General features: G+C 35.7%; 1 protein-coding gene across 2 annotated transcripts in view; it reads left to right on the plus strand.

Moving 5' to 3' along the window:
• Positions 1-24947, plus strand: part of MYO16 (myosin XVI) — a 279137-nt gene that overhangs the window by 181826 nt on the left and 72364 nt on the right. For both annotated transcript variants that reach the window (XM_018084334.3, XM_018084332.3), the window contains exons 24-27: positions 4961-5036; positions 7702-7877; positions 12159-12239; positions 12478-12683. In XM_018084334.3, coding sequence (XP_017939823.2) covers positions 4961-5036; positions 7702-7877; positions 12159-12239; positions 12478-12683 — 539 coding nt within the window. The remainder of the gene's footprint in view (positions 1-4960; positions 5037-7701; positions 7878-12158; positions 12240-12477; positions 12684-24947) is intronic.

Raw genomic sequence — 24947 nt, forward strand, 5'->3', positions numbered from 1 at the left:
ACTTGGGTTCACTTCTTTACTCAGACACTTACAGTAGTATTTTAGCAATTTAGAAATGCAGTTACGCTGGAAAATGCAGTTATTAACAATACTTCCTCAGTGAAAAAACTTTTTTAATGTATTTAATTGGGATTAACAGACCACATCTTGTGAACAAAACTGATATCTCTAGCTTTATATTATGAGAGAATTACAGCTCATACAGATGTGTCCATGCAGTTTTAAACACCTCTAGTATGTTCATACCTTAAATTTTTTTGGTCAGGATACTCATAGAAAAAATATCTTTTCTTCCACTGTCCAGTCTTTTTGATTGATTGTAGTCATGAATTTTCAGGTATTGCCCATTTCCTTAAGTTTTATGCTCGGAAGCTTTTTCCGGGACTAAACATGACATCTTATTGATCGAAGCGTAATGAGCCTTAGACCATTCCAGAAAAAGCAGTACCGAGAGAAAAAGAAGAAGAGATAATGGATCAGAAGTAAAAAAAAAAAAAAAAAAAGAAAAAGAAACCATGAGTTTGAAGTGAGATGAAGAATGCATGTAAGGGAAAAAAAATCCAAATAATTTGGAATCCATTTTCTGGCTGAAGCAATACTTTGATAAAATCTGTGTGCATGATATCATTCTGAGAGACCCTGGATTTTTTTCTTTTCTTTTGGAACGAAAAGAGAAAAAAACACTATACACAAGTTAACTACTGCACATGGAAGAAATCAGCACAGGGGTGAGATTTTTTTTTTAATGGAGTCTGGGAGTGAATACTGTATTACACTAATGTGACAGAATGATCCAGTGGAAGAAAGAAAATGAATTTTCCCTCATTTCTCTTGAATTTTTCTATTATGCCTGCACAGTATTAAATCTCTCTTTTTCTTCATGGGCAATGATACATTGCTCATGAACACACATGAACACATGCTTAGCAAAGGCCACTGTGAGCATTAATACTTTATCTTACCAAGTATTTTACTTTATCTCCCAGTTTTAATTTTACAGCTGAACAAAATCCTACAATGCCTTGACATATTATGAGTCTTTTCTAAGAGCTATTTAGTGTCTTGTTATCTGAGTGCTGTTAGACAAAAAGCTTATCCGTTCTGTTCAGACAGAAGGTAGAGAAGAATGATTTAGGGCTTTTATGACAAAAAAACCTAAAACTGGTGGGAGGCTTTATCCAAAGGTTGTTTAACACATTTCCCTGAACATTGGCAGTTTATCTGTTCTGGAAAAAATCTGCTCATCTGGGCATTACTTTGTTTCTGACGCCTAACATGAATGTGGGTATCCTCAGATGCTTCTCACACAGACTGTCTGCCTGGCAGCAGTGAGAGAAGAGGCACGCTGGTTCCACACTACACCTTGCAAGCTTACCACATCTGACCATCAGTTGAAACTAAGAATCTGTAATACTGAATTTCTAGGTTTTTTTATTGTTAACATTAATATTTACATTGCAGGCTCTCATGTAATGAAGGGCTTCACATGAATTATATCTTTGAACTGTTGAATGTACCAGTAGTCATGATTTTTGAAGAATAGCATTCCCATCATCAAATTTTCTCAAGGACACAAAGTTTTTTATTTTTTAAAACCTTATGGAAGAATTAACATATCAATAAGTAAATCTGAAATATATTGTCTTAGCACAATGCCAAGAGACACATATAAAGGTATTTAACATACTGGTATTAGAGATAATTAACTATTTTCCCCATTGTTCATGAAATCTGAATAATGGATTGTTGTAATTTAAGATTTCTTCAGTTTAAATTAAACTTGAATTTAAAAATGAGATAAGCTACTTGTCACTGTTTGCCTTGCCATTGTTTTGACTTATAGTACTATAATAAACAATCAGACCTAAAGACCAACTTCTTAGCTCTATAAACAAGTGCACATAATGTCCTTTAAGTGCAGATCAATATCTGTTCCATTTCTCAGGTACATGCATTTCAAAAATACCTCTAAGCTGTCAGCTCACCTTCACTGAGGCAGTCTTCTCTGAAATGCCTTATATATCCCAGGCAGACTCTGAAACTGAACCTCTAAATCAACAGACAAAAGGAGTTGCATTAATCAATAAAGATGCTTTCATTTACTCTATTTTTTCCCCAGGCTGAATCCTCAGACATAACAATCAGGTCAATCTAGTCTAATCTATAGTACCAAGGCTTATAAAGGTTACTTGACTGATTCTAGTTTTCACGCAGTCAAGGTAGTTGTGCTTTTTCTCCCTTTCTCTGTCTCTTTCTTCCTTTAAGTAGACTTGATTTGGGACTTTTACTTACAATAAAAAATAATAAAACACTTCCCTCCACCCTCCTATTTTGTTTATAAATATTTGGTTGTTTCAAAATGCCATTCTGTCACTCACATTTAAGTACGGACGGAAAATTAGCAACTACAAGTGACCTTTTGTACAATGAAATTGTCCTTGAATAGATCTCAAAAATTTTCCTTTTACTGTATGAACTGATGATTTTCTTATTAACTAAAATTAACAACACATTCAAAACCGTGAGTTTCTGAGCTATATTTTGCCATTTAATAGTAAAATTTTCCCTTTTAAGTGTTAATGCAGACAAACCATTCTTAATATTCCAGGTGGCATTTTCCTAGCTGGTTTTAGGATTCCTGCTGAATTTGCCATTAGCCATGAGTGCTTTTGACCTATCACAAGATATGAAAACTATTTACAAAAAAAAAAGTGTTTTAAGGAATTGATGAAAAACATGTGTAAAGCTGGTCCTGTTGATAAAATATATTGGGAAATCCAATAAACTTTGAGAAAATTCCTTACCTCAGTCAGATGTTATGACAGAGGATACTTTAATTCAGAAGAGAAGAGGTACAGTCTACTAATTTTGGGGCATGAAGATAATTAATGAAGCAAATAGGCTTTGTCTGAATTTTGTCTCCCCAGAATAACTATGCACTGTGCTTGAGTACCAACCAATGCAGGGTTTTGGCCAGGTTAACTTTAGAAACCCCATGGAAGAAAACTGAGCGAAATGTATGTGCTTTAGTTGGTATGTAGTTTGGCATCTCTGTTGAGGGCAGGATTAAATTAACAACATTGGCAGCTAGAAGTGTCCTTACTTCTTTTTCTCTTCTGTGGGACTGACAGTGAATATGGAACCCTAGAGTGTCATTTCAATGAGTCAGTTTTCATGTCTTTAGTCAGTGAATTAATTTACCAAGTCTATGGGAAAACTGCTAGAGAGTTAGCAATTTTCTCATAAAAGGGAATTCTCCTAACTTTTATGTATTTTATGTGATAGAGATATGTCTTACGAATATAGTTCTAGAAGTTGGTGATGTATTATACCAGCATCAATACTGAAACTTCTCCCTGTTTCAATCTAGCCAGTTAATCGTAGTATAGTTATCTCCCACTGCTGTACTTACCAACTCCTCCCACCAATACTAACTCTCTTCTTCTAATTTAGTCAAAACCCAAGACACTCAGTTAGGAACTGGCATTATGGATTTGTCAAATAAGTTCTGTTAATTACCTCTTATAGACCAATATGGTAGAACATTTATATTTGGTACACTAAAAGCATTTAATAGTATACTTAAATTATGCTAACAGTTTGCTGACTATGTTGTATGTTCTTAGGAAATGCAATTAGAAAATTACATGACATTGCATCTGTCATGGAAAAGAACCATAATTCTATTGTTATACCTTTTTCATATCGGATGCCATATTAATTACATAATTTGACAATTACTCACTCTAACAGATTATACACATCCAAGTCATATAATCTCTTTTGTGAGTTAGATAGCATTGAATAATTTTCAAATGACCCAATGGAAAATTAATGCACTGATTAGTATTACTAATCTTAATTATATATTTACAGCTTTATTAAACGTCCAAGGATAACATTTCCCCAAATACCTAGGGGGATTAGGATATAGATCCAATAAAAAATTAAAGAAGGCTTTAGATAGAAACATAGTCCCAAGGTAAATAAAATCAAACTGTATTCTAAGAATTTCCCATTAAGTACCTGCCTAATCCTGGAGGTACTGCAATCTATAATTTTCTTCCTTTTTAACTTAAAAATTCTCTTTGGGTTCTACTACTGCGCAAGCAAGGGCTGTGTATATCTAAAGGCTGTAAATTAACTAGTTGTTTTTCTTCCATCACCATACAAAGTGGAAAAAAAAAAACAAAACAACTGAACTCAGTGACTGCTTTCTTGTCTCAGTGCTCTGTTTCTATAAAGTGTCTTCGGGGATGGGTTCAGTGTTAAAACAGACATTTGGTTATATTTCTTAATTTTGGATGTACCCTCAGAACCTCTGGCTAGAGCCTCCCATTTTGCTCCTTCTCAGAGTGCCCACCACGTGTTAGTGTTTATAGATGCAGTGACAATCCAACTGTCTGTTCATTAAATCATACCATCAAGCAATTAAGGTGACCCAAAATCCTTATGTGCCTAGTTCTTAGAAAGGTAAATGGGATTGGTATATAACCTATGGACTGAACTTGTCTCCAAAGGACATATCAATGGTTGGAACTTGTCTTGAGTGTGAGCTGGGACTCAGATTGCTCCATGAGTGCTTTTTCATGGTCAGTGTGAGTAGTTTCCCTTTGACGAGGAGGTCTGTGATCTGGGAGTGACTTTCTCATCCTACAGGGAAACTAATGTTTAGGTCACTGTCTCCTGCTCTATGGTATGTTTTTGACTCGTAGTCTTGCACTGTGGAAATGTTTTACAATCAGTCTGATGAAATTTGTATATACTTGCAGAGGTACACGATGTTCAACAACCAGTTATTCTGATTAATACTGTTGGCACTAAGAAAATGCCAAAAGACACTACATGGTGCCAGTTTTTAACTGTTCAGTAGAAAAAAACATAGCTTCATTTCTACTGCTTTAAGATTTTTACAAGATACATTGGTCATTACTAATGATGTCACAATATTTTATTATAGGTTACTTATGAAATTGCTGGTGCGATAGAAAAAAACAAAGATTCCCTTTCACAAAATCTCGTATTTGTAATGAAAAGTAAGTAAATGGTTTTGTGGTTGCTGTTGTTAGAAATCAAGATATTATGACTTGACTTTCATTTTCATTTTAGCTTTAAGAGACATTTATATATATTTTATTCCCAGTAAAAAAAAAAGTCACCTTCATCTTTATGAAGTATGTATGGATTGTTTGAAATTTGCTCTAATTTTGAAAACTGTTAGAATTCAGGAACATAAAGCATCTTCATCATGTGATGTGATGTGATATGAGGTAAAGAACAAGAAGATATAGTATGATAGATGAGTGACTTACAGAAAACAATGGGTATGAATTAAAGCAAAAATAAAACCCAGAAAATAGGGAAACAAAATTAGGCTCCCAAAATCATAGAGGCTGCATTGTAATGTGCTGCACTGCTTGAGTATCTTTCTAAAAGCAGGAACTTGTGGGCGTTCTTATATTTTTCAGTGAATAGATATAAATGTCCATTGAAATGCAAAATTAAATGCCTTTTCCTGTGTATGTTTTATAATTATGCATAATAATAATAATGCAACCAATTTTATTAATTAATGATTCATAATTGGATTAATAAAAAACTTTCCCTTTCTGTGAAAAAACCCTCAAAACATTTTCTCACAGAAATGTCAGTGTGCCAGTGTTATTTGTCTTCAACCACTGCAGTGTCTTTCACTTAATAAATTATATACTAGTATTTCTTTCCATAGAAGTAGAGACCTTTTGAAGGTCATATTTGTCTTACAAATCAGCCCTGCTGTTACAATGTATTGGGTTTTAGCAATTTTAGTGTAAAATTAGCCAAATGCCCTAGTAAAATAATTGATGCATGTTAAAGGCATTTAGACATTTAGAATGAAAACAGAAATGGAAGAAATTTTCTTGAATATAAGCCTATTAACTGTAGTTTTAGAGACATTCTGGTTCTCACTACTTGGAATTTATATGATAATCTGCCAAAGAGTCTAAGAAGGTATGGCAACTTCCAGTTTGTTCTACAAGAGAGAGCATTCTTCCATTCTCTCATATAGTCTCCTTTTACACTTTCATTGCCATTTTGTGTAATTAGCTATACAACTGTTACAAGGGAAGAATGGAGGATTGGATTGGAAATAAAAGTTTTGATATGCTGAGAGTGAGTGTATATCCAACTGAGAAGTCATAATAACAATTATAAGTAATGGAAAAATTCTGCAGACAGACTCTTTACAAACATGTAAATCATTTAAGGGCTATGTTACTCCTTTTTAAGTGTCTTAGGCTTCAGACCTACTGATTGTCAGTGACATGTTTCCTTCAGGGTCAGTTTCATAAGTTGTGTAGATGTATAACTTTAATGCATGCTTCTTTTGATTTTCTTTGAATTTAGTTTCCTTTATCAAAACTTTTAACTATGAGAACATTAAAATAACTTGCACATATGTGTAAGAATGTAGAACATACCTGATCTGACAAATAAATCAGGAGAGACTATTGACATAGGATTTATCTGTTTTAATTTGAAAGACATCATTTTCGTCCCTTTCCTAATCCTACTCATTACATTTAACGTATGGAGGTTGACGTCCACTGATTGTGCTGAAATAATTTGATTTATTTGCTTCACTGTCATCCTCATAATTTTATTGTTCTTGTTGAGTAAAGAATAGCAATTTCCACAGAAAATGGGAAACAAATCTATTGCATTTAAGCATCTAGTAATACACCATTAAACAATTAATAAAGACAAAACTGAAGATTTTTACTTGCTATGCTAAGTTATTATTTGTGATGCTTATCCCATTCCTCTTTCTGTTTTTTTTTTTGTTTAGCCGTAAGATGGGTGTGATCATGATGCCAGTTTGTTAGTTCTTAAAAAAATTGTAACGAGATTTCAGGATGGTTAAGAATGTATCACACAACAGGTTCTTAATGGTTATTGATGATGTGGCAGTACAAGCAACATGTAATTATCATGTTCATGTTAAAAAGCCTGTGACCATAATCTCATAAAGGATAATTTGACTGAAATTAGGATAAAGATTTTTTATCTTTAAAAACAGATGTTGGAAGTGTATTTATTTTGAATGCATAATAATATATATGTATGGCATTGCCTTTTTTCTGTAGGTGTTTTGAAGTATGGTCTTGATGTAGAGAAATGATGACAATTTGCTACAGCTCTGTCCTTATGTTTTGGAGTTTTTTTAAGTCTCTTCTCATATTTTGTGTATATATAATTCTTTAGTGCAATGAGTGTCTATAATTTATTTCTGTCAAGGACCTTGATTGTTTCTAAATATTACATATTAGGAATTGTGGTGCAGAACTCATCCCTTACATTGCTTTAATAGATGGATAAATTGGGAGTCTGTAATGGAAAAAAAATCAAAGGTGATGATCACATAAGTAATTAAGTTTAGACAGATCATAGTCTGAAAAGTTTTCATTTATGCCCTCTTTTTGTTCAGCACAGGAATACTATTATTATCTTTAAATACTGAATGGTGTTTGATAACTAACATAATATAATAATTTATTAGTTTGTCCATTTGTTTTAAGTTTATTTATTTAATTCTCTCCTACTGTATGTCATTTTACTTCCAATACAATATAGATAATTTTCCAATTAATTAGATAATTTTCTAACCACTTTACTAACTACTTTATCTTCATGAATTCCTTTCTTTTTTTTTATTTCCAGCTAGTGAAAATGTAGTCATCAATCAATTGTTCCAGTCCAAACTGACACAAACTGGATCACTTGTTCCTCCATACCATTCCCTTAAAATCAAAGGGTGTAAAGCAGCTTTGCTGAGTAAAAAACCATCTGTAGTCTGTGCAAGTGGAGAAACAAAAAAATATATTGAGCTCAGCAAGGTAAGAATTTAGGACTCTTTCTACTCTTTGCTCCTTGAAGATTTTTCTGTTATTTTATTATTTCTGAAATCATCTTGTTCTCTTCTTCATCCTCTGTAGTCATTAAGCTAAAATAATTTAATACTTAATATCAACAGTAAAGCAGCAAAAGTGAGAACAGGTTCTAATTTACCAACACTAATAATTCTGGTTGGAGAGTCTCTTTCTTGGACTCTTTGAGCAGAAGGTTGGACAAGATGATAAGGTCCCTTTGTGCATGAATCCTTCCATGATTTCATGGTTCCAGGGCTTAACAGTGAATGCAATATTACTGATTTTTTGGCTGTATTGGAACTTTTCTGTGTTTTGTCTCCTTGATTGAGTTTATGGTGAATAGTTGAGTAAATTAAGAAATAGGAAGTGCAAAAATAAAACTTTATTGTCTTTATTGTGTCAACCGGAAAAGATTTCCAGTTTGAAAAAGACAGTTTGTGTAGTTTTGTATGAAGATCAATCCTTTACATTTTGGCAAACATTGTTGTTTCAAATGGTCACTCATATATAAATTTTCCGTCAATTTGAGATCAAATCAAACTCTCCCCATTTCTGAACCTGTCTCTTTTCCTGCTAGCTAAGTCAGCCCAAAAAGTTTAAAAAACCTTCAAACAAATAACAACAAACCACAACCAAAAACAAAAGAGGGGGGAGTAAGAGGGAAACTTTGGAGACTATCAGAAAATTAATTGTTCATATCACATGGAATGTCTCTCTTTTGAAGAGAAGTAATGCGATTTGGGAAGTCCATTCATGACAGAGCTTTGGAATTCCTCCTTCTAGAAAAGAAGCAAGCAGTTCTCACAATGCATCAGCTGCCTCACCAGGCTTCTTGAATCTTGCAACTCTATTTCTGGCTTACAGCTGCATAAAATTGATTCTGTCATGGGATTAAGGAGCCTGCTCTCATGTGTCATTGTGGAAGGCTTTATACAAGTATATCCACAGAATAGCAGTGGGACTTATAGTCCCCCTGCTGATTTCAGCATAATTCCTGACTACTGTTCTTGTCAGTAATCTCAGTGGAAAAACTTGAGTTGAACTGCGTAGTATTGGTTTAATCTATATTTAACAAACAGCTGAGGCATTACAAGGTGCCTTTAGGTGCCTCTCCACTATAGTAACAGCTTCCTAGAGGAAGCTTCCTGAAGATGTGAAGAAGATCCTTGTGCCATACATGGGAGGAAGTATGAAAAGCACATCTAAGTTAGAAGCCTAATCAAGCCAGAGGAAAACACTGCACAGTTGGGATCTCTGAAATTGTATTGGTTTTGACCTGACCAGAATAGCTTTTAACTTGGACTTACTCTCTTGAGAGATAGAAGACATTCTATTCCTTTGGGAAGCATGATAACTTAAGTCAGAAATTTCACATTCAGTGAGGATGCTCTAAACCTTTAGGTATTAGATGGAAGGTGAGAGGAAGTTCATCCTTCATCTGCCCGAGGAGACAAGGATGGCTTGGCTTCTCAAAGGTAGACTTTGAGAAGAGCTGTGCAGGTGAGACAGAACACCACTTAGTTTGTAGATACTAAGTTGGCCTAATTTGAGCAAGGTAATGTGCTACCATGCAGGACTGAAGCAGAACTTCAGGTATCTGAACTGTTCAAGCAGTGTCTCCAGCAAGAGACACTTGTTATTTTGAAATAGGCACCCAATACAGGAGCTGGAAGTAGGTAAGTACTCAGATTCTTTTGTGGATCAACCCTGTTTTGTTACAGTAATTCCTCCTCTTTTCCATTATACCCTTGAAAATCCACTATGGTGGACTGGAATAATGTTGGGTTTATTATTTTATTGTTATTGTATTTGGAAATGTCATGTAAGGGGCTTTTTGTTATCAGCTTAGAAATAGAAGTATTATATGTAATGTATTATATGAATCTTTATTGGAGTTTATCCTGAGGGTAAAGGCAACAAAGGGAGGAAAAAAAAATGAAAAAGGGAGGCAGAGAAGGAGGGACATTAAGGCAAAAATTATCGACCATAGACTGACATTCCTTTTATGTCTGAAATTTGAGCTACAACATACATCATACTATAGGCAGTGAGAAACATAAAATGGAAAGTTGTCATGTTACTGTGTATGGGCAGTCATCTACACTCCACTGTATCCAGGGAAGGGAATTAGACACTTCAGTAGTCAAATAGGAGTTTGTTGTGGTTCTCCTCCCTTTTCACTGCAATCCTAGCTAATTGCTAGGTTATATAATCATGAATGTCTCTCTTTATGGTTGTGTATCTACCTATTTACCTTTCCATAAACAACTCCTTGATTTTGAGCACACTGTCACAAGTAAGCAGAGTCTAGCTCTTTAAACTAACAAACTCTAGCATGGTAGAATCCAAGACAACAGTACATCCATCCTAAGACAGACATGAACCGATCTACTAGCTGGCCAGAATTTTGGAGCACATAAGGAGTAATCGGAATTTGGGGATGCCAGCTCAAGTATCTGTGATTTATGAAGACCATGTCCCCTTTTCAAATAAAATATATCTTCACTGATATTCTCACAGCTCTTACTCACATCAGCTCTTGCTCCTTTGTATTTGTCATCATTTCCTGGTGCGTATTTTGACCCTGTTGTCTTCCCCTCGCTTACTTTAGAAGAGTCAGTGTGTTTCAGAGTTCATACAGCAGAAGTCTAGAGATTTTTTAGGAGGAGGTTTTAACTTCTTAACAGAGATTACAAAGTTACATGTGGGGTTTTTTTCCTGTAGAATAGAGGTACAAGATTTTCCAATGTAAAACTGTATATCAGAGGGTAATAGAGAAGTACCATTTTGGTGATAAAGCCTTTTTCCTTAGTCCATAGCTGAAAATTTAAGATGTCCCAGTTTGGAAAGTTTGAATTAAACTAATTTTTTTTCTTTACCTTGTTTCCTTTGTTTTTTCTCCCTCATTCCGAAGCAAATATTTCTTTCCCATGCAAAGAAGTGTGTAACACAGGACAGCAGGCAGGAACTTCAGCACCTAAAGCATTGTTCCTGGCTCTCCCACTAACTCAGGAAACAATCTTGAATTAGTGACTTTATCTGTTGAGAGGAAGCATGTCTGTAAGGTGGAGAAAATTCTATTTTAGTTATATTCCTCACTTATTTTTTAAACTTTAACTGAGAAGTATCATTGGCATGCTAGCGGTTCTTTTTATGAGAAGACCTGGAACAAGAAGATCTCTTCTACTTTTTAGTTTTGAAGTAGGGGATGAAGTTGCCTTTAGAATCTTATTGCATCCTAATAAGTGACATTTGAAATAAAAAAGATCTCCAAAGTTTAGCATAGTGAGTAAAGAATTGCTTGCAGTGCAATATTTTTAATGGCACTTGGCTTGAGAAGGCCAAGCTGAGAAAATGTACACTTTTTTGATAAAACTGGAAAAAGGAGTAGGCCAGAACATGCTGACTTGACAGAAAGGGATTTTTATGGGGTAAGTGGACTGAAAAAGGCAATGGAAAAGTCAGAGGTGAAAAGGCTGTCATTGATAAGGAGGCTTAAATCTAAGAACTTTGCCAAATCCTGGAATGCAATAATTTTGCCAGCCTTTCTGTAGAAAGTTTAACAAAGGCCTCTAAATTCTGGGATGACTTTTAGGATGACAATTTCCATTTTAGTCTCAAAGATAAGAAGTAGAACAGTGAAAAATAAATTTGTTCTCCCCTCCCAATTCTGATGTATAGGATAATTCTAATGAGATAGGAAGTTGTTGACAATTTATGTCTATAATGGGTGAAAATGTGTTAAGAAAGAAAAGAAAAAGATTAACTGCACTCACATGTGTAAGAAGAAATGAGAAGAGTTTTTTAAAATATTATTGTTTTGCCATCAAGATTTTTTTTTATAAGGTCTTCACTCTTGTATTTACTCACTTAAACATCTGCCAAAGACATGAGGCCCTTTTTCAGAGAGTTACAGAATTATGCTACTTATAGGCAGACTGTATGGGATACTAACTGCAATACAATTGCTTCTGCAATACAATTCTAGATCATGTTGTTTTGCCCAATGTTTTGTAAAAGGTATTTTATCTTTCCAATGGTATACAGCTGCTTTTGAAATCAAAACTCTCTTACCAGTCATGGCTCTGCAGATACCTGAGGATATTTATCCACTTTCCCATTTCTTTCTGAAACTCAAATGTTGTCTATGCCATAGTGTTTGTATAAATGTTTCCCTTTGTTAGTAAATTGTGTAACAATGAAAATGAATGTGGACTGCCCATCTTGAGATTTTTTTTTTCTCCACAGCTGTTGAAAAAGAAAGGAACATCCTCATTTCTTCAGAGACTGGAACGAGGGGGCCCAACCACTGTGGCAATACAGCTCAGGGTCAGTGAACATCTTATGGGCAGAAATTCACAAAAAATCCTGAGACATTTTAAAGGCAGAATTAGCCTTTAGTGTTACGGTGGAAGAAAGAAAAATCATGTTTGTGAAAGCCACTTGCATGACCAGTTCAACTCTTTTGAGAAAATGATGTTAAAAAGTTAGGAAGAACATACATGTTGAGACTGTGCTGCACAAGAATGGCTGATAATTGATTTGTTTGGGGTTTTTTTCCCTGCAGAAATCACTTGCAGATATTATTGGGAAGCTGCAGAATTGCACACCTCATTCCGTTCATTGTATAAAACCTAATAACTCCAAGTTGCCAGATACTTTTGACAATTTTTATGTGTCTGCTCAGCTGCAGTATATTGGTGTCCTAGACATGGTCAAAATCATGCGACATGGATATCCAATACGTCTCTCTTTCACAGACTTCTTGTCAAGGTAAACTCTTTCATAAAACCTTTTTTCTTACCTTCTGTCATGTTCTAGTAGTGCTTGCAATGTTGTTTTGCTGATAAGTCTTTCAGACTTAAGAGAAAATCATGTCTGCCAGCAAGGGATATAGCCTTGTTATGTTTAAATTAAAAGAATCATGAAGTTTCTAGAAATATATTTATAAAGATCATCAGGAAAATATATTAAAATTTAAAAATAAGATGTCATAAAAGAGCTATATTTTTATAATTTATGCTCGTTATATGATTTACAAAATACAGAATACTGCATATTGTCTGCAGGTAATTAAAAAGCATAAGGCGAAATAGTCTAATTTTTCCAGTTTCTAGGTATAGGTGTCATGAGTTCATTATTTGTATTTTGTAAGGTAGGATTTGTTTATTCATGGTGATGAGTTACTAACACTCATACCAAAACTCCATTTTTATTGTTGTTGTTAAAAATCAGTGAAATACTGAATTGATATGAAAAGACAAAAAGATACATGCCAATGCTTCTGTCTGAAGGCAAACTCTTTTTTCCCATCCTCAATTCACTAGTGGGGTTTTAGCTCACTTACATTCTTAAATGTTTCAGGAAAGAAGGAGGACTGTCTTGTCCAAGAGATGTTTGTTTAGCAGGCTCATGCACTCTGGTATTAGGGAGGGTTCGAGGCATACTGAAACTTGAAAACCATGACACCGTTAAAAGCTTAACAAAAACCGATATTTATTACCAAGAGGTGGCCAACAAAACGAACAAACCCAAAAGGGAGGAAGGAGGAGAGAAATACACCCCCAGCACGACCTCCCCAGTCACCCAGCTGTTTCCCATAAAGTTATCTTACCAACCTAGCATGCCTATAATTACCCATAGCAGAAGCTGCATCCTTGGAGAGTCAGTAAATTCACAAACTGGCAGGCGTCCCCGCCAAAAGGCAACGTTGTCCTTGAAGTAAAGCTAGCTCTCCTCCAAGAAAGCACTATCTTCTTTTATACAATTAACTGAGTGACCACAACCTCCCAGGTGTGGCCAGCACTGCCCAGCCAGAGACCCTCAGTTCCACCTCCTGGTTATGTAAGTGCATCTCTTCTGCGCATGCGTGAGAACTTTGGAAATCCCCTCACGCACGCGCAATATGCTTTGGGGGTCTTTCTTAATTGAGTCTGGGGGCGCTACTTCATCCTCCTCCTCCTCAAATTCTCTTTCAAGTGACCTTGGAGGACAGTTAGCCAATCACAGAACACCAATTGAAACAGTTTATACAAAAAGCTCTCTTCAAGGACAACTTTCCCGTTTATCAGAGCTTGTTTTCCCATAACTTGTTAGGGAGAGAGTAAAACTTTCACAGGTGGCGGGGCCAAACACAGACCAAAAGTATCAGCATAATTAACCCCTGATACTACTCTACACAAGTTCTTTCTCTCTGCATGTTCTACTTCTTGACTGATATATCAAGCAGTCACAATCTGGGCTTTGTATAGGTTTACTTCTGAAAAAGAGTATGGGACTATCAGCTGCTTACACACAACTTTCAGTTGCCTTCTTGGAAAGAGTTGTGGATGTTAAATTACTGCTTGGGCAAAATATTTTTTTCTCTGTAAATATTCAAAAAGTGCAGGAATATAGGAGCTTGTAATCCCACCTGTTTCAGAAGTAAGCCATTTCTGTCCTACCACAATATTCATCCTCCAGTATGAATTGAGAAGTGCAGGCTGGTTGAGGAGAAGATGCAGATAATGGGAGATTTGTAAAAGAATGCTGCTTTCGTGTTCAGAATTGGTATGGGCAATCTCTATATAGCCTATATAGGCTATATGGTCTATGTGGGCAATTCCTATATTATTGAATTGGACTTCAAGGGACTATTTCATGAGGACATAGCCACAATCTTTTCTACTGTTAGATCCTTACAGTGGTTCCTGGCAGAGATTTGGACCTTACCACCCAGCTTTTTTCACTGCAGTTCCCAGATACAGATTGGGAACTAGCACAGGCTTGGGATCATTCCTGGTGGGCAGTATGGATGTAGCTGCTCTCTTCTGGAAAGTAAAGGAGAATAACCATGTGTACAAATCTACTTTTATCCAGTTGGTTTCAGTGCCAGTGGATGGTACCATGTGTGTTCACTCTAACAGTATAGACATGAGTCTGGTATGTTTTCTTCTTTTTGGAGAAATTTTGTTTAAAAACATCACTAAAAGAATGTTTGAAGTTTAAAATATAATTTCAGTCTTTTTTGTCCACATCTTCAAGTACATCCCAAAGACAAATTTTACCTAAAAGTCTAGAAGATATCTGTTGCCTCACAATAAATATTTATTTACAGTAATGACAGTAAAACAAGAATAGCAAAAAAAACCCAAAACCAACAATATGATGCCAGAAACATTTATGCTATTATTTTAAAGTGTTCTAGTTTTGTTACTGTGCATCTCTGCTCCTTTTACTCCACAATAAATTATCTTTACAGGTTCTTGCCATTTTTACATATTTGCACCAGGTCATAATAATTTTATTATTATACATAAAATTAATTAAACAATTATAGGGCTAACATGGTGTCATAAAAATGAAATTCATTTTATAATATTCCCTGTGAATATATGTTGAACCTACTTATAAATTAGCAATAATCACTTTGCATACATCTTTCAACACTACAGATTTTTAAATCTGTGTGCAAATAGAAACACAGAGCTCTTAGCCCAGCTGTATTGAAAAAGACCATCAGCATTGTAAGGCTTTTTATAGTAGCCATTTCTATCTATTTTGGCCATTTCTATAGGCCAAAATTTACCTTGCTTTGTGTGGCAGAACATGTGAATTCTTCACTTTAGCTGCGTTGACCAGCTAACTATCATATTCACATTCCCTGTATTTGGATAATTCTTTCCATTTCAAATAGTCTAAGTGTGGCTATTTGTTCTGCTATTGACTAAAAAGTACAACATTTTTAAGCAGAAAAGATATTGTTAGATTGTAGTTCTAAAGTACCATCACTTCCTAATGCTGTGGGTTTTTTTTCAGCCAATAGTCTACAGGTAAGAAAGAAATACTGAATTCAGAGACTATGAGTTACCTTTTCAAAAAGTTTTTTAAAAAACTCTCACTTGTGCTGCATCTCTGTATTACCTGGGTGACTGGACAGGATATTTTTGGATACCAGATAATTAGTTTTGGTTATTTTTTTGTTAACTGGATTAGTTCTGTTGGCTGCTCAGCCAACTCTGGTCTTGTCTTACTATTCATTGATTGGAATGAGAAATTATTTTGACAGATTTCCATGTAGGCTTTTAGACCTGAAGTTGATAGAGGTTTTTCACCTTTCAAATTTTTATTTCCTCTGCTGGCAAACTGGTGTTTCTGGTATTCTAAAGAGAATTTGTGGCCCAGATCCCAACTTGAATTCCCAAAAGATAGTGAATTTGCTATCCTCCCCTGCTCTACCTGCAATTTTTGTGCATTTACCTTTAGAGTCTTCCTTATCATAAAGGTAATGTGGTCAGAGTTAAAAATATCAATTAATTAAAAAATTAACCTCCTTTTTTTTGCTGGCTAATAAAAGAATGTTTAAATTAGGGGCCTTTGTGGTAACGGGATAGAATATTGGAAGACCTGGGTATTCTATCAGCAATCAGTCCCATTTCTTTCTTAATTGGATGAAATTGAATAAATTTCTACTGATATTTCACAAGGGATTATTATGACTTTTCTCTAACATATTTATGAGTTGCATTTGAACTCCTACCAAGGCGAAAGAAAGACAGTAGCTAAAGAAAGGTCATATTTTGCAAGAGCACATTTTCCTGGGCTACAAAGCTTAATCATTGCTTCTATTGCCTTCCTTTTGGATTTAGTGGTTCTGCTTCTGTATTATCAAAGTAAAAGTTGACAGCTGTGAAGTGAACCCCTCAGTCACCGAAGTTCATTGATCAGAAGAGAAATCTTGTTGAAGTTCTTGTTCTTAAGTGGAAGCTGTGACACTCTCAATGAATATATAATAAAAATGGGAATTAATAAGGTCAAATGCTATTAAATCCTGTAAAAACAGATAACACCATAATCTGACTTACGTAAAAATCGTAGGGAATACTGGGTAAATCTGGACCCTTCCTTGGTTACTAACTGGTCACCAAGGAAGGTCTAGCCCAAACCACTACACACCAATATAATTAAGAAATTATATATGTGATTTCAACCTATTTGCCAAGTGTTTCTGCTGAATTCACCTGCAGTGTTGGCCTGATTTCTAAAGCTCTGTGAGTAGAGAGACAGAGATCAGTTCTTATGTCATCTTAAAAATAGAAAGCTATGAATAACATGCATTTTAGACTCCTGGGAAAGTTTACCCCTATATTTGCTTAATATCTTCAGAATTGTTCTCAGTGGACTAGATTTTTAAATTCTAGCTTTGTTTTTAAGTCCAGGCAGCAGCACAAACAATTTTTTAAAGTCTTTAAAATTTCCATTTTGCAGCCCAAATTGTACATACAGGTAAAGTATCCTCAAATATCCTTTTTCCTGGAATAAAGAAAACAGTGAGATAGCTATGGAATTAGGAACTGCCTGCAGATGGCTGTTTGTCTCCATTATTTAGTTTTGATATCTTATTTAAAATGAGGATAACTCCACACAAGACATACAAAAGCAGTTTAGTATGAACTTAGTAATTTATTATGTTTTTGGTACTTGGTCCATGGCAAAAAAGTTAAGTAAGAGTTTGCACTCTATTACCACTGCAGAACAACAGGACTGAGAAACTCTGTACAAGCTTAATATCTAGAACCTAATCTTTTTACATCAATTAACAAAATGAATCCTGGCTGACTTTTGTGTAATTCATCTCTCATTGAGCTCAAGGAAGACATGTAGGAGCCATTCTGAATATAAATTTTAAAAAATAATTATAGTGATATATAGTGATAAGGACCCATTTAGAGTAATGAGGTGAGCTCAGTGAAGTACAAGAATACAGCTGTTCAGACACGTTCAGGTAAAAATGAGGCAATAAGATACTCTGTTTCACTCACTCTGAAAAATTTTATTTTGTTAGCATCCTCCTCTACAAACACTCCTTTAACATTAGTGTTCTGTAAATTGAATTAGAAATTAAAATAAATTTTTCTTCTCTTTTATTTAATGTCATTCACCAAGTTGCTACACTATACCCAGTTCCTTTCTCTGTCTGTATTTCAATTTCCTTAGTTAATGAAGAATTTATGAACTTAGAGACTGAGGTTGACATGTCCCATGTTTCTTGTGTGAGGAAACTGCTTAGCAATGGAGACTGCAAGGTCCAGTTGCACAGGTCCTTAGATGTATCTGTGTTAACCTTCCCTGACAGGTAGGAAACATTCAGAGCTGTTGAAGCTCAGGATAACCTCTGTGGATTATGTGAACTGATAAGCAAATGGAGCCTTTCGCTTAGCTGATGAGAATTGCAGGATTTCTTGGACAAAAATCATGTTGTTCAGAAAGCCCAAATAGTCTTCTACTGTGCTATTCTTTGCATTTATTTCTGCACTTTTTTGAGAGTTTCTTGGAATTTTGTTACTGTCTCTCAGGTTTCTAGACTGTCTTTCTTGGGTTTAACTCTGTCAACTCACCCTTGTGGTTTCCACCATCCTACCTTCTGTTGTTGCTCAAGAAACAGCAGAGAAATTTTGGTAGTGTGAAGGAGAATATGAAGGATGCATGTAGAGACATTTCTTATAGTATTGTTGCAAGAGATAAGTTACTAGAATGTTATGATTTACTATTTCTAATAATCTTTTAAAATGGCTTTACCTATGCTTTTGCAGTCATGAAACTTAGATTATACGTAGCTACTTTTGCTGTTAAGACAGTGTCAGGTGCTGGCTTGGAGGGACAATGTAAGACTTGCTTTTCCTCCTTCTTGTCATCCTCCTCCTCTTCTTCTTTCCCTTCTTTCCCTTCTTCTCCCTTCTTTCATTAGCTGACCTTACTCTCCTATATGAATCAGATGTCTTAAAATATGTAACATTTAAGCTTTACTAAAAATAAAGAGTTAACATTCTGATGAATTCTTGTTTTAAAGTAACTTCAAAAGATGGCAAAACATCCATTTTAATAGGAAATAGTAGGAAGGAAGATATGGAACACAGTGATAATGGATACTTATGGTAATCATACCAGGGAGGGTGAAACAAGTATGTTCAAAGACTGTTCTAATTACAGGTTTTCCTCTGATTTCAGTATGAAGTTCTTAGATTAATTTATTCTTTGAAGTTACACTGAACTGCAGATCCTGAAATCTCCACTTCTAGTCAGAGTAGCATTCATTGATACTGAAATGTTCTAATAGTGGTCTTTATGTAAAAAATGGCTTCAGAGCACTAAATTGTACTAACTCTTTCAGACAATTGACTTGACTTAGAGATCATCCTGAAGACATATCTTTTTTCTCAGGAAAGTTTATTTTCATGCTGATATCATTGCTTTGTCAAATAATGTCTGACTTTTTCCAAATATAAAGCCATTATTAATAGCTATTGTAATCTTTTGATCAAATTTACACTATTACCTGATAAAGTATTGCACAGATACGTTGTTTATGTTTGTGAATCTTGTGTGGGACTCACCACTGCATATCTAAACTCCCTTTGTCCAGAAACATTCTGGTGTTCACTTCTTTTTATCTTTCTTTTCTCTCTCCCTTTTTTCCTCTTGAAAGCAAGGAAGATATAATATTTTATAATATATGATTTGTGAATTAAAAGTCAGCAGAAAATTTCAGAGTCTTGTGAGCAAGTTAGGCAGGGCATTGGTGAGAATGATGTACTGAGTAGATTGCAAAGTGATAGGTCATCATCACACTGGCCCTTTTAGCTTTATTGTCTGCTATGCAATATCAGTAGTCTTCTCATAGACTACTACATTGATATGTGCCATGTTACCTTCAGTCCTTGCCAGGACAGCAAGAAGTAATCTGACAGGTATTAAAAAAGCAGTATTTCATTAAAGTAGATGTAATTATATCAATTTATATCAAATGACAGTCTTGTCATTTTGTAGTTTGTTGTGTCAACCTAGCGCTAGAAGTGATATTTCTGATTGAGGGTAATCATTTGTCTTTCTTTCAGAATGCAAGAAAAATTGAGTAAGTGAAGTATTTTAAAGTCATCAGTTTTGAGGGCACTTTAAAGCCAAATTCATAAACATGGTAGTGACTAATTTCCTGTGAAGAATGGAGGTCATCCAAGAAGTTTAAAACCATGATTTTTGAAATGGCTATGTCTTTGGCACTTTTGGTAATTATTGTAGAATCACAGAATGGTTTGTGATGGATAGGATCTTTAAGATCACCTCGTTCCAAACCCCCTGCCATGGACAGGGACACATTCCACTACCAGGTTGCTCAGGGCCCCATCCAACTCTTGAACATTTCCGGGGATGGAGCATCCAAAACCTGTTCCTCATCCTCACAGTAAAGAATTTCTTCCTAATATTTCATCTAAACTTGCCTTCTTTCAGTTTAAACCCACTCCTCCTGGTCCTACGAGTAGATGCCCTTGCCAAAGTGCCTCCCTGGCTTTCCCGTAGGCCACCTTTAGGTACTGGGAGGCCACAGTAAGGGCACTCTAGAGCCTTTTCCTCTCCAGGTAAACAACCCCAGCTCTCTCAGCCTGTCTTCATAGGAGAGGTGCTCCAGACCTCTGACCATCTTCATGGACCTCTTCAGGACTTGCTCCAACAGGTCGATGTCCTTCTTATGTTGGGGACCTGGGAGATGGATGCAGGACTCCAGGTGGGGTCTCACCAGAGTAGAGGGAGAGACCTGCCTCCCTCGACCTGCTTGTCACACTTCTTTTGATGCAGCCCGGGATACAATTGGCTTTCTGGGATGCAAGTGCACATTGCCAGGTCATGTCCAGCCTGTCATACTCAAGCACCCCCAACAAATCACTGTGATGAAGAAGTGTCATTTGGTTAATGCCAGCTACCAACTCACTCCCATGTGGGGGAGATAATTAGAAAAGGAAAAGGTAGAAAACTCATAGGATGAAATAAAAACAATTGAACAGGGAAAGAAAAACCTGTATGTATAAGAAATAAAAAATAAACATTTCAATCTCTACTTCCCAGGCAGGTGTTCAGCCATCTCCAGGAAAGCTATTTCATCACATGTGATGGTCACTTGGGAAGACAAAGGCCATCACTCTGAACATCCTCTCTTCCTTCTACCCTGAGCTTTTTTTTTTTTTTTACCTTTTTCCAACATTTCTGATAGAGGAACACAGTTTAGGATTGTTTACAGCAGTCTCAGAATTACTCTATACTACTAATCCCTCGGAAAGCGTGCTCATAGGGGTTGACTATACTGTAAGAGATGACCAGAACCAGAATGCTCTGACATTCTCCCTGACAAGCCTAGAATTGGTTTAAATCACCCTGGGGGATTGCTGAGATGTAACTAGGTATTTGGGACTATCTTAAAGGCTATAGACCATTTCAAATCTATTTGTACAATGTGATAGTGTAGTGATAGGTACTGGGCTATTCATACTATGGAAAACCGAAATAGCTCCTTACACACAGTCTGCCTGTAGATAGACTATTCTGTTTTACCCCCTTTGGAGTTGTTCCTTTCTATCTGTTTGGCTTGTTTGATACATTTTACCCCTTAGGTCCTTTTTAATATTTGAAACACAAGAAATGTGCTAGATAGCTTCATATGCCTACGGTGGCTTTTCTAATTAGCCAGGACTTAATTGACAGAGAAAAGTGATCATTTTTAGGATATGATTCAACTTGGTTTAGATTTATCCGTTTTTGCAAGTATTTCACAGACTTGGTGTAGCTCCTGTCTGTGTTAAGGGAGGGAATCAATGCTTTGTAACAGGCTCAGACAAAATCAGAGAACAACATTTGGGAGTTCAAACAGGCAGCTTTTGAAGAAATACCATGGTGTCATCAGTTTTCTAGCCCACAGAATTAGTGTTGTACATGCAAAATATCAGTCCTTACATTACATGTCACAGAGTTTGGACTGCACAAATGATAAAGCTGCTGATGTTTCAGGGGCTTACTGACAGTGCACAAATGACTGACTATAAGAGAAAATAAAGTTTCTTTTGTGACTGGAGTTTTCAGTGGTAAATCAAACATCTAGCTTTATGTAGAAGGCATCCAGCTATATTTTGAAGGCAAAAATAAATATCAGGATTGTTTGCTGGGCATCCTCAGAGTTTTATAATGCAGCCCTCATTTTTCTAAAGCAATTACAAATGGGTGTAAACTGGTGAAGTCAGTTGAATTATTCATGTCTGTCATGTACACAGAGTTTTACAAGATTGACAAGAAAAGGGGTCCCTTGAGCAGGGGGATGTAATTAGGTCATAAAATAGCCAGATACAGGGAAATAAAGATGACATGGTCAGTTAAGTCTGGCAGTTCCTAACTTTCAAATGTTTGGTGTGCAATCTGAATAATCTGTTACATTTAGTATAGAATACATAAAACTTAGTTAGTGAAGCTTCTTACAGAGACTTTATTGTTTTGTGCAATAGGGAATGTCCTGGCTTTTAGGCTGTTTCTATGGGAATCTCAAGGTATTGTTCTCCCTCCAATACTAGGTGCATACAACTATATTTTCTAAGCCAATCATAAATCTATTGGGTACACATAAGCATAATTCTGGCTGAACTGTTTCAGCAGTTCTAGTGGTTTACTTTATTTAACTGAAGGAAGAATCTGTGAAATTTTAAAATGTTTATTTCATTTTCAGAGTTAAGCATCACCCTTGGTACCTCTGGTTTCCACTAGCACTTGACATTTCTTATCCCTCAGGGTTAACTAAATGTTTATTAAATCACTAAGTAACCTCGTTTCTCTATGATATCCTTATAATATCTATGTATGTTTTACATCTGTGAATTTAAAAGCTTGTGCTGTTTCTAAATATGGAGAAATGTTTCTGCAAGGTACTAAAATACCACAGCACTGGATTTCATCTAAAAGTATTAAATAGTTATAAAAATAGATAGAATTATATTTGTGCACAAATAAGCATATTGAAAGTTCTTGGCCCATATCTGACAAGCTGATAGAGTCCCGTGTGCCTATAATAAACAGCTAATATCATTAAATTATTTTAGAACCTTGATGTTTCAACAAAAATAATTATTAAGTACTTCATAATTTGCTGATGTCACATAATAACAAAGATAATGGACGTAGATTTATATATGGTAGTAAGACGTTCAGTTAAATGCCTGACATAGAAATAAATATGTTAAGATATTATAAACTACTGATATCTTCACTAATCCTTATCCAGTGAAGCTCTTTTAAGGAAATGCCTGTTAATTTGTTGACCTCTTAAATTAATACAAACAGCATATATTTAAAATAAATATTTTAAAGACGTAAGTAAATAAACAACACATTAGTTTATGCCAGTGGCACCAGACAGGAACTTTCAATTATTGAATTAATGTGCAAATTGTCACATAGATAATTTTAATATATAGTTCTAAAATAATACCTTTGTATTTATTGCTTAGTTAAATATAATTGCTTTCTTTCAGTGCCTGGAAAAATACTAGTTGCTCTCGAGTGCTGTTTTTTATGCTCACAGGGCTTGTATAGATGCAGTCCTGCTGCCCCACACTCAAAAACAACTGTGACCTTCCTGCTGTTTTTTTTTTCCTGTGGATCTGCAGCTGTTAAATTCTTTCCACTCAACTCAGATATTCATGGCACCCTTTTTGTCCTTATCTTGATATTCTTTACAACCATTTAATCTTCAGCGGAACAACCTGGAATGACACTTCCTAAAGCTAGATTTTCTAGTCAGGCTGAGTAATAGTAGACAGTTAATACTGGTGACATCTGAGAGCAAACACAAAATCCTATACAAGCATGAACGTAAAATCCTTTTACATGTCTTAATCACTGGATCCTACTTTGCTTTTTTTATTTGGACCAACATGGCATTAATTTAACATCACCTGTTTTAGCAGAATTATTCAGGCTGTACTCTGCTCTAAATGAGAGCAGAATCTGGTCCAGTATTGGTACAGTATCCCAAGGGGACAGCCTTATCTTGAAAAATGTTTCTTGTATGCAGTTTGTCTAACCATTATACATTTCAGAGCCAACAGAATCCCTGTTACCCAGACTGATAGTACTCTCAGGGTTGAAAGGCATAAGGGGAGCTTCCACAGAAGAGAGCAGAAGTGGAGATGATCTTCCAAGAAGCTATTTTGCCATATGTTTTAAGAAGGTCCAAAAATCCTTCCCCGTAATCCCAATACACCTTGTCTGAGCCACTAGTGGAAGGGTTTTATGTGTTTCCACTGCCCTTCGTCTGAGTACAGGTTACATAGGAGAAAAAAAATAAAAGGAAGGAAAAACCGAAGTGGTTTTATCTAGGTGGAACAGCAAATCTAATCCTATTTCTCTTTAATATCTCAATTTCTATTTTATTCTGGTTTTACTTTCTGCTTCTGCAACATAAACCAATCTCAGTATATTTCCTAATGCACTGGGCAGTGCTTTCTTGGCAAATAATGAGCCAATAAAGTAGCAACCCTCCCTGAAACAATATCTCAGCCTTGGCCATATTGACCACCATAACTGATTTACTCTGGCCTCCAATCGGGAGGTCTGGAGACACAGTATCTATAACGCTGCTGATACTTTTGAGAAAGCACGCAGGATCACCCTTGAGGAGAAAAGACAACACAGAAAGAATCGTGCCTTGCAGAATACACCACCTAAGGAGTCTTTCTGCTGTGCCTTTTGCAACCGGACATGCCTATCTCATATTGGCCTTTTTAGCCACCAGTGTGCTTGTAACAAATATGGGTAGAGCCCTTCCCAAATCTTCGTTCGTGAAGCCTGGCCATGATGAAAGTAGCAACCCCACCAGGAGACCAAGTGGGAAAGTTATACAAGCCCACTGAAGGACTTTTAATTTTGATCCCTATTACCACATGGCTGTGTCTGTGGCAGAAGCAAACTAGCTTCATTACACACCAGTCCTTCATCACTGCTGTGTTAAACAGAATCAAATCAGCAGGTTAAAAAAAGAGTTGAATTTGTTCTACAGTCCATATAGTCTGTGTACAGTGAAGCATTTTATTGCCCTATGTGCATGTTTGTGGAGTGCCCAAGCATGAAGAGACAGTTAGCTGTGGAAGAGACCTACCTATCAAGAGCTAAATGTAAACATTTGCTGAGTTAGAGTCAAATGTAATAGAGCTCCTTGTTTACTCAACGCTAGCATATTTCTGAGTTAAT

The sequence above is a fragment of the Manacus vitellinus genome, unplaced genomic scaffold (genome assembly GCF_001715985.3).
Source record: "Manacus vitellinus isolate BGI_N305 unplaced genomic scaffold, ASM171598v3 scaffold_7_pilon, whole genome shotgun sequence".
NCBI lineage: Eukaryota > Metazoa > Chordata > Aves > Passeriformes > Pipridae > Manacus > Manacus vitellinus.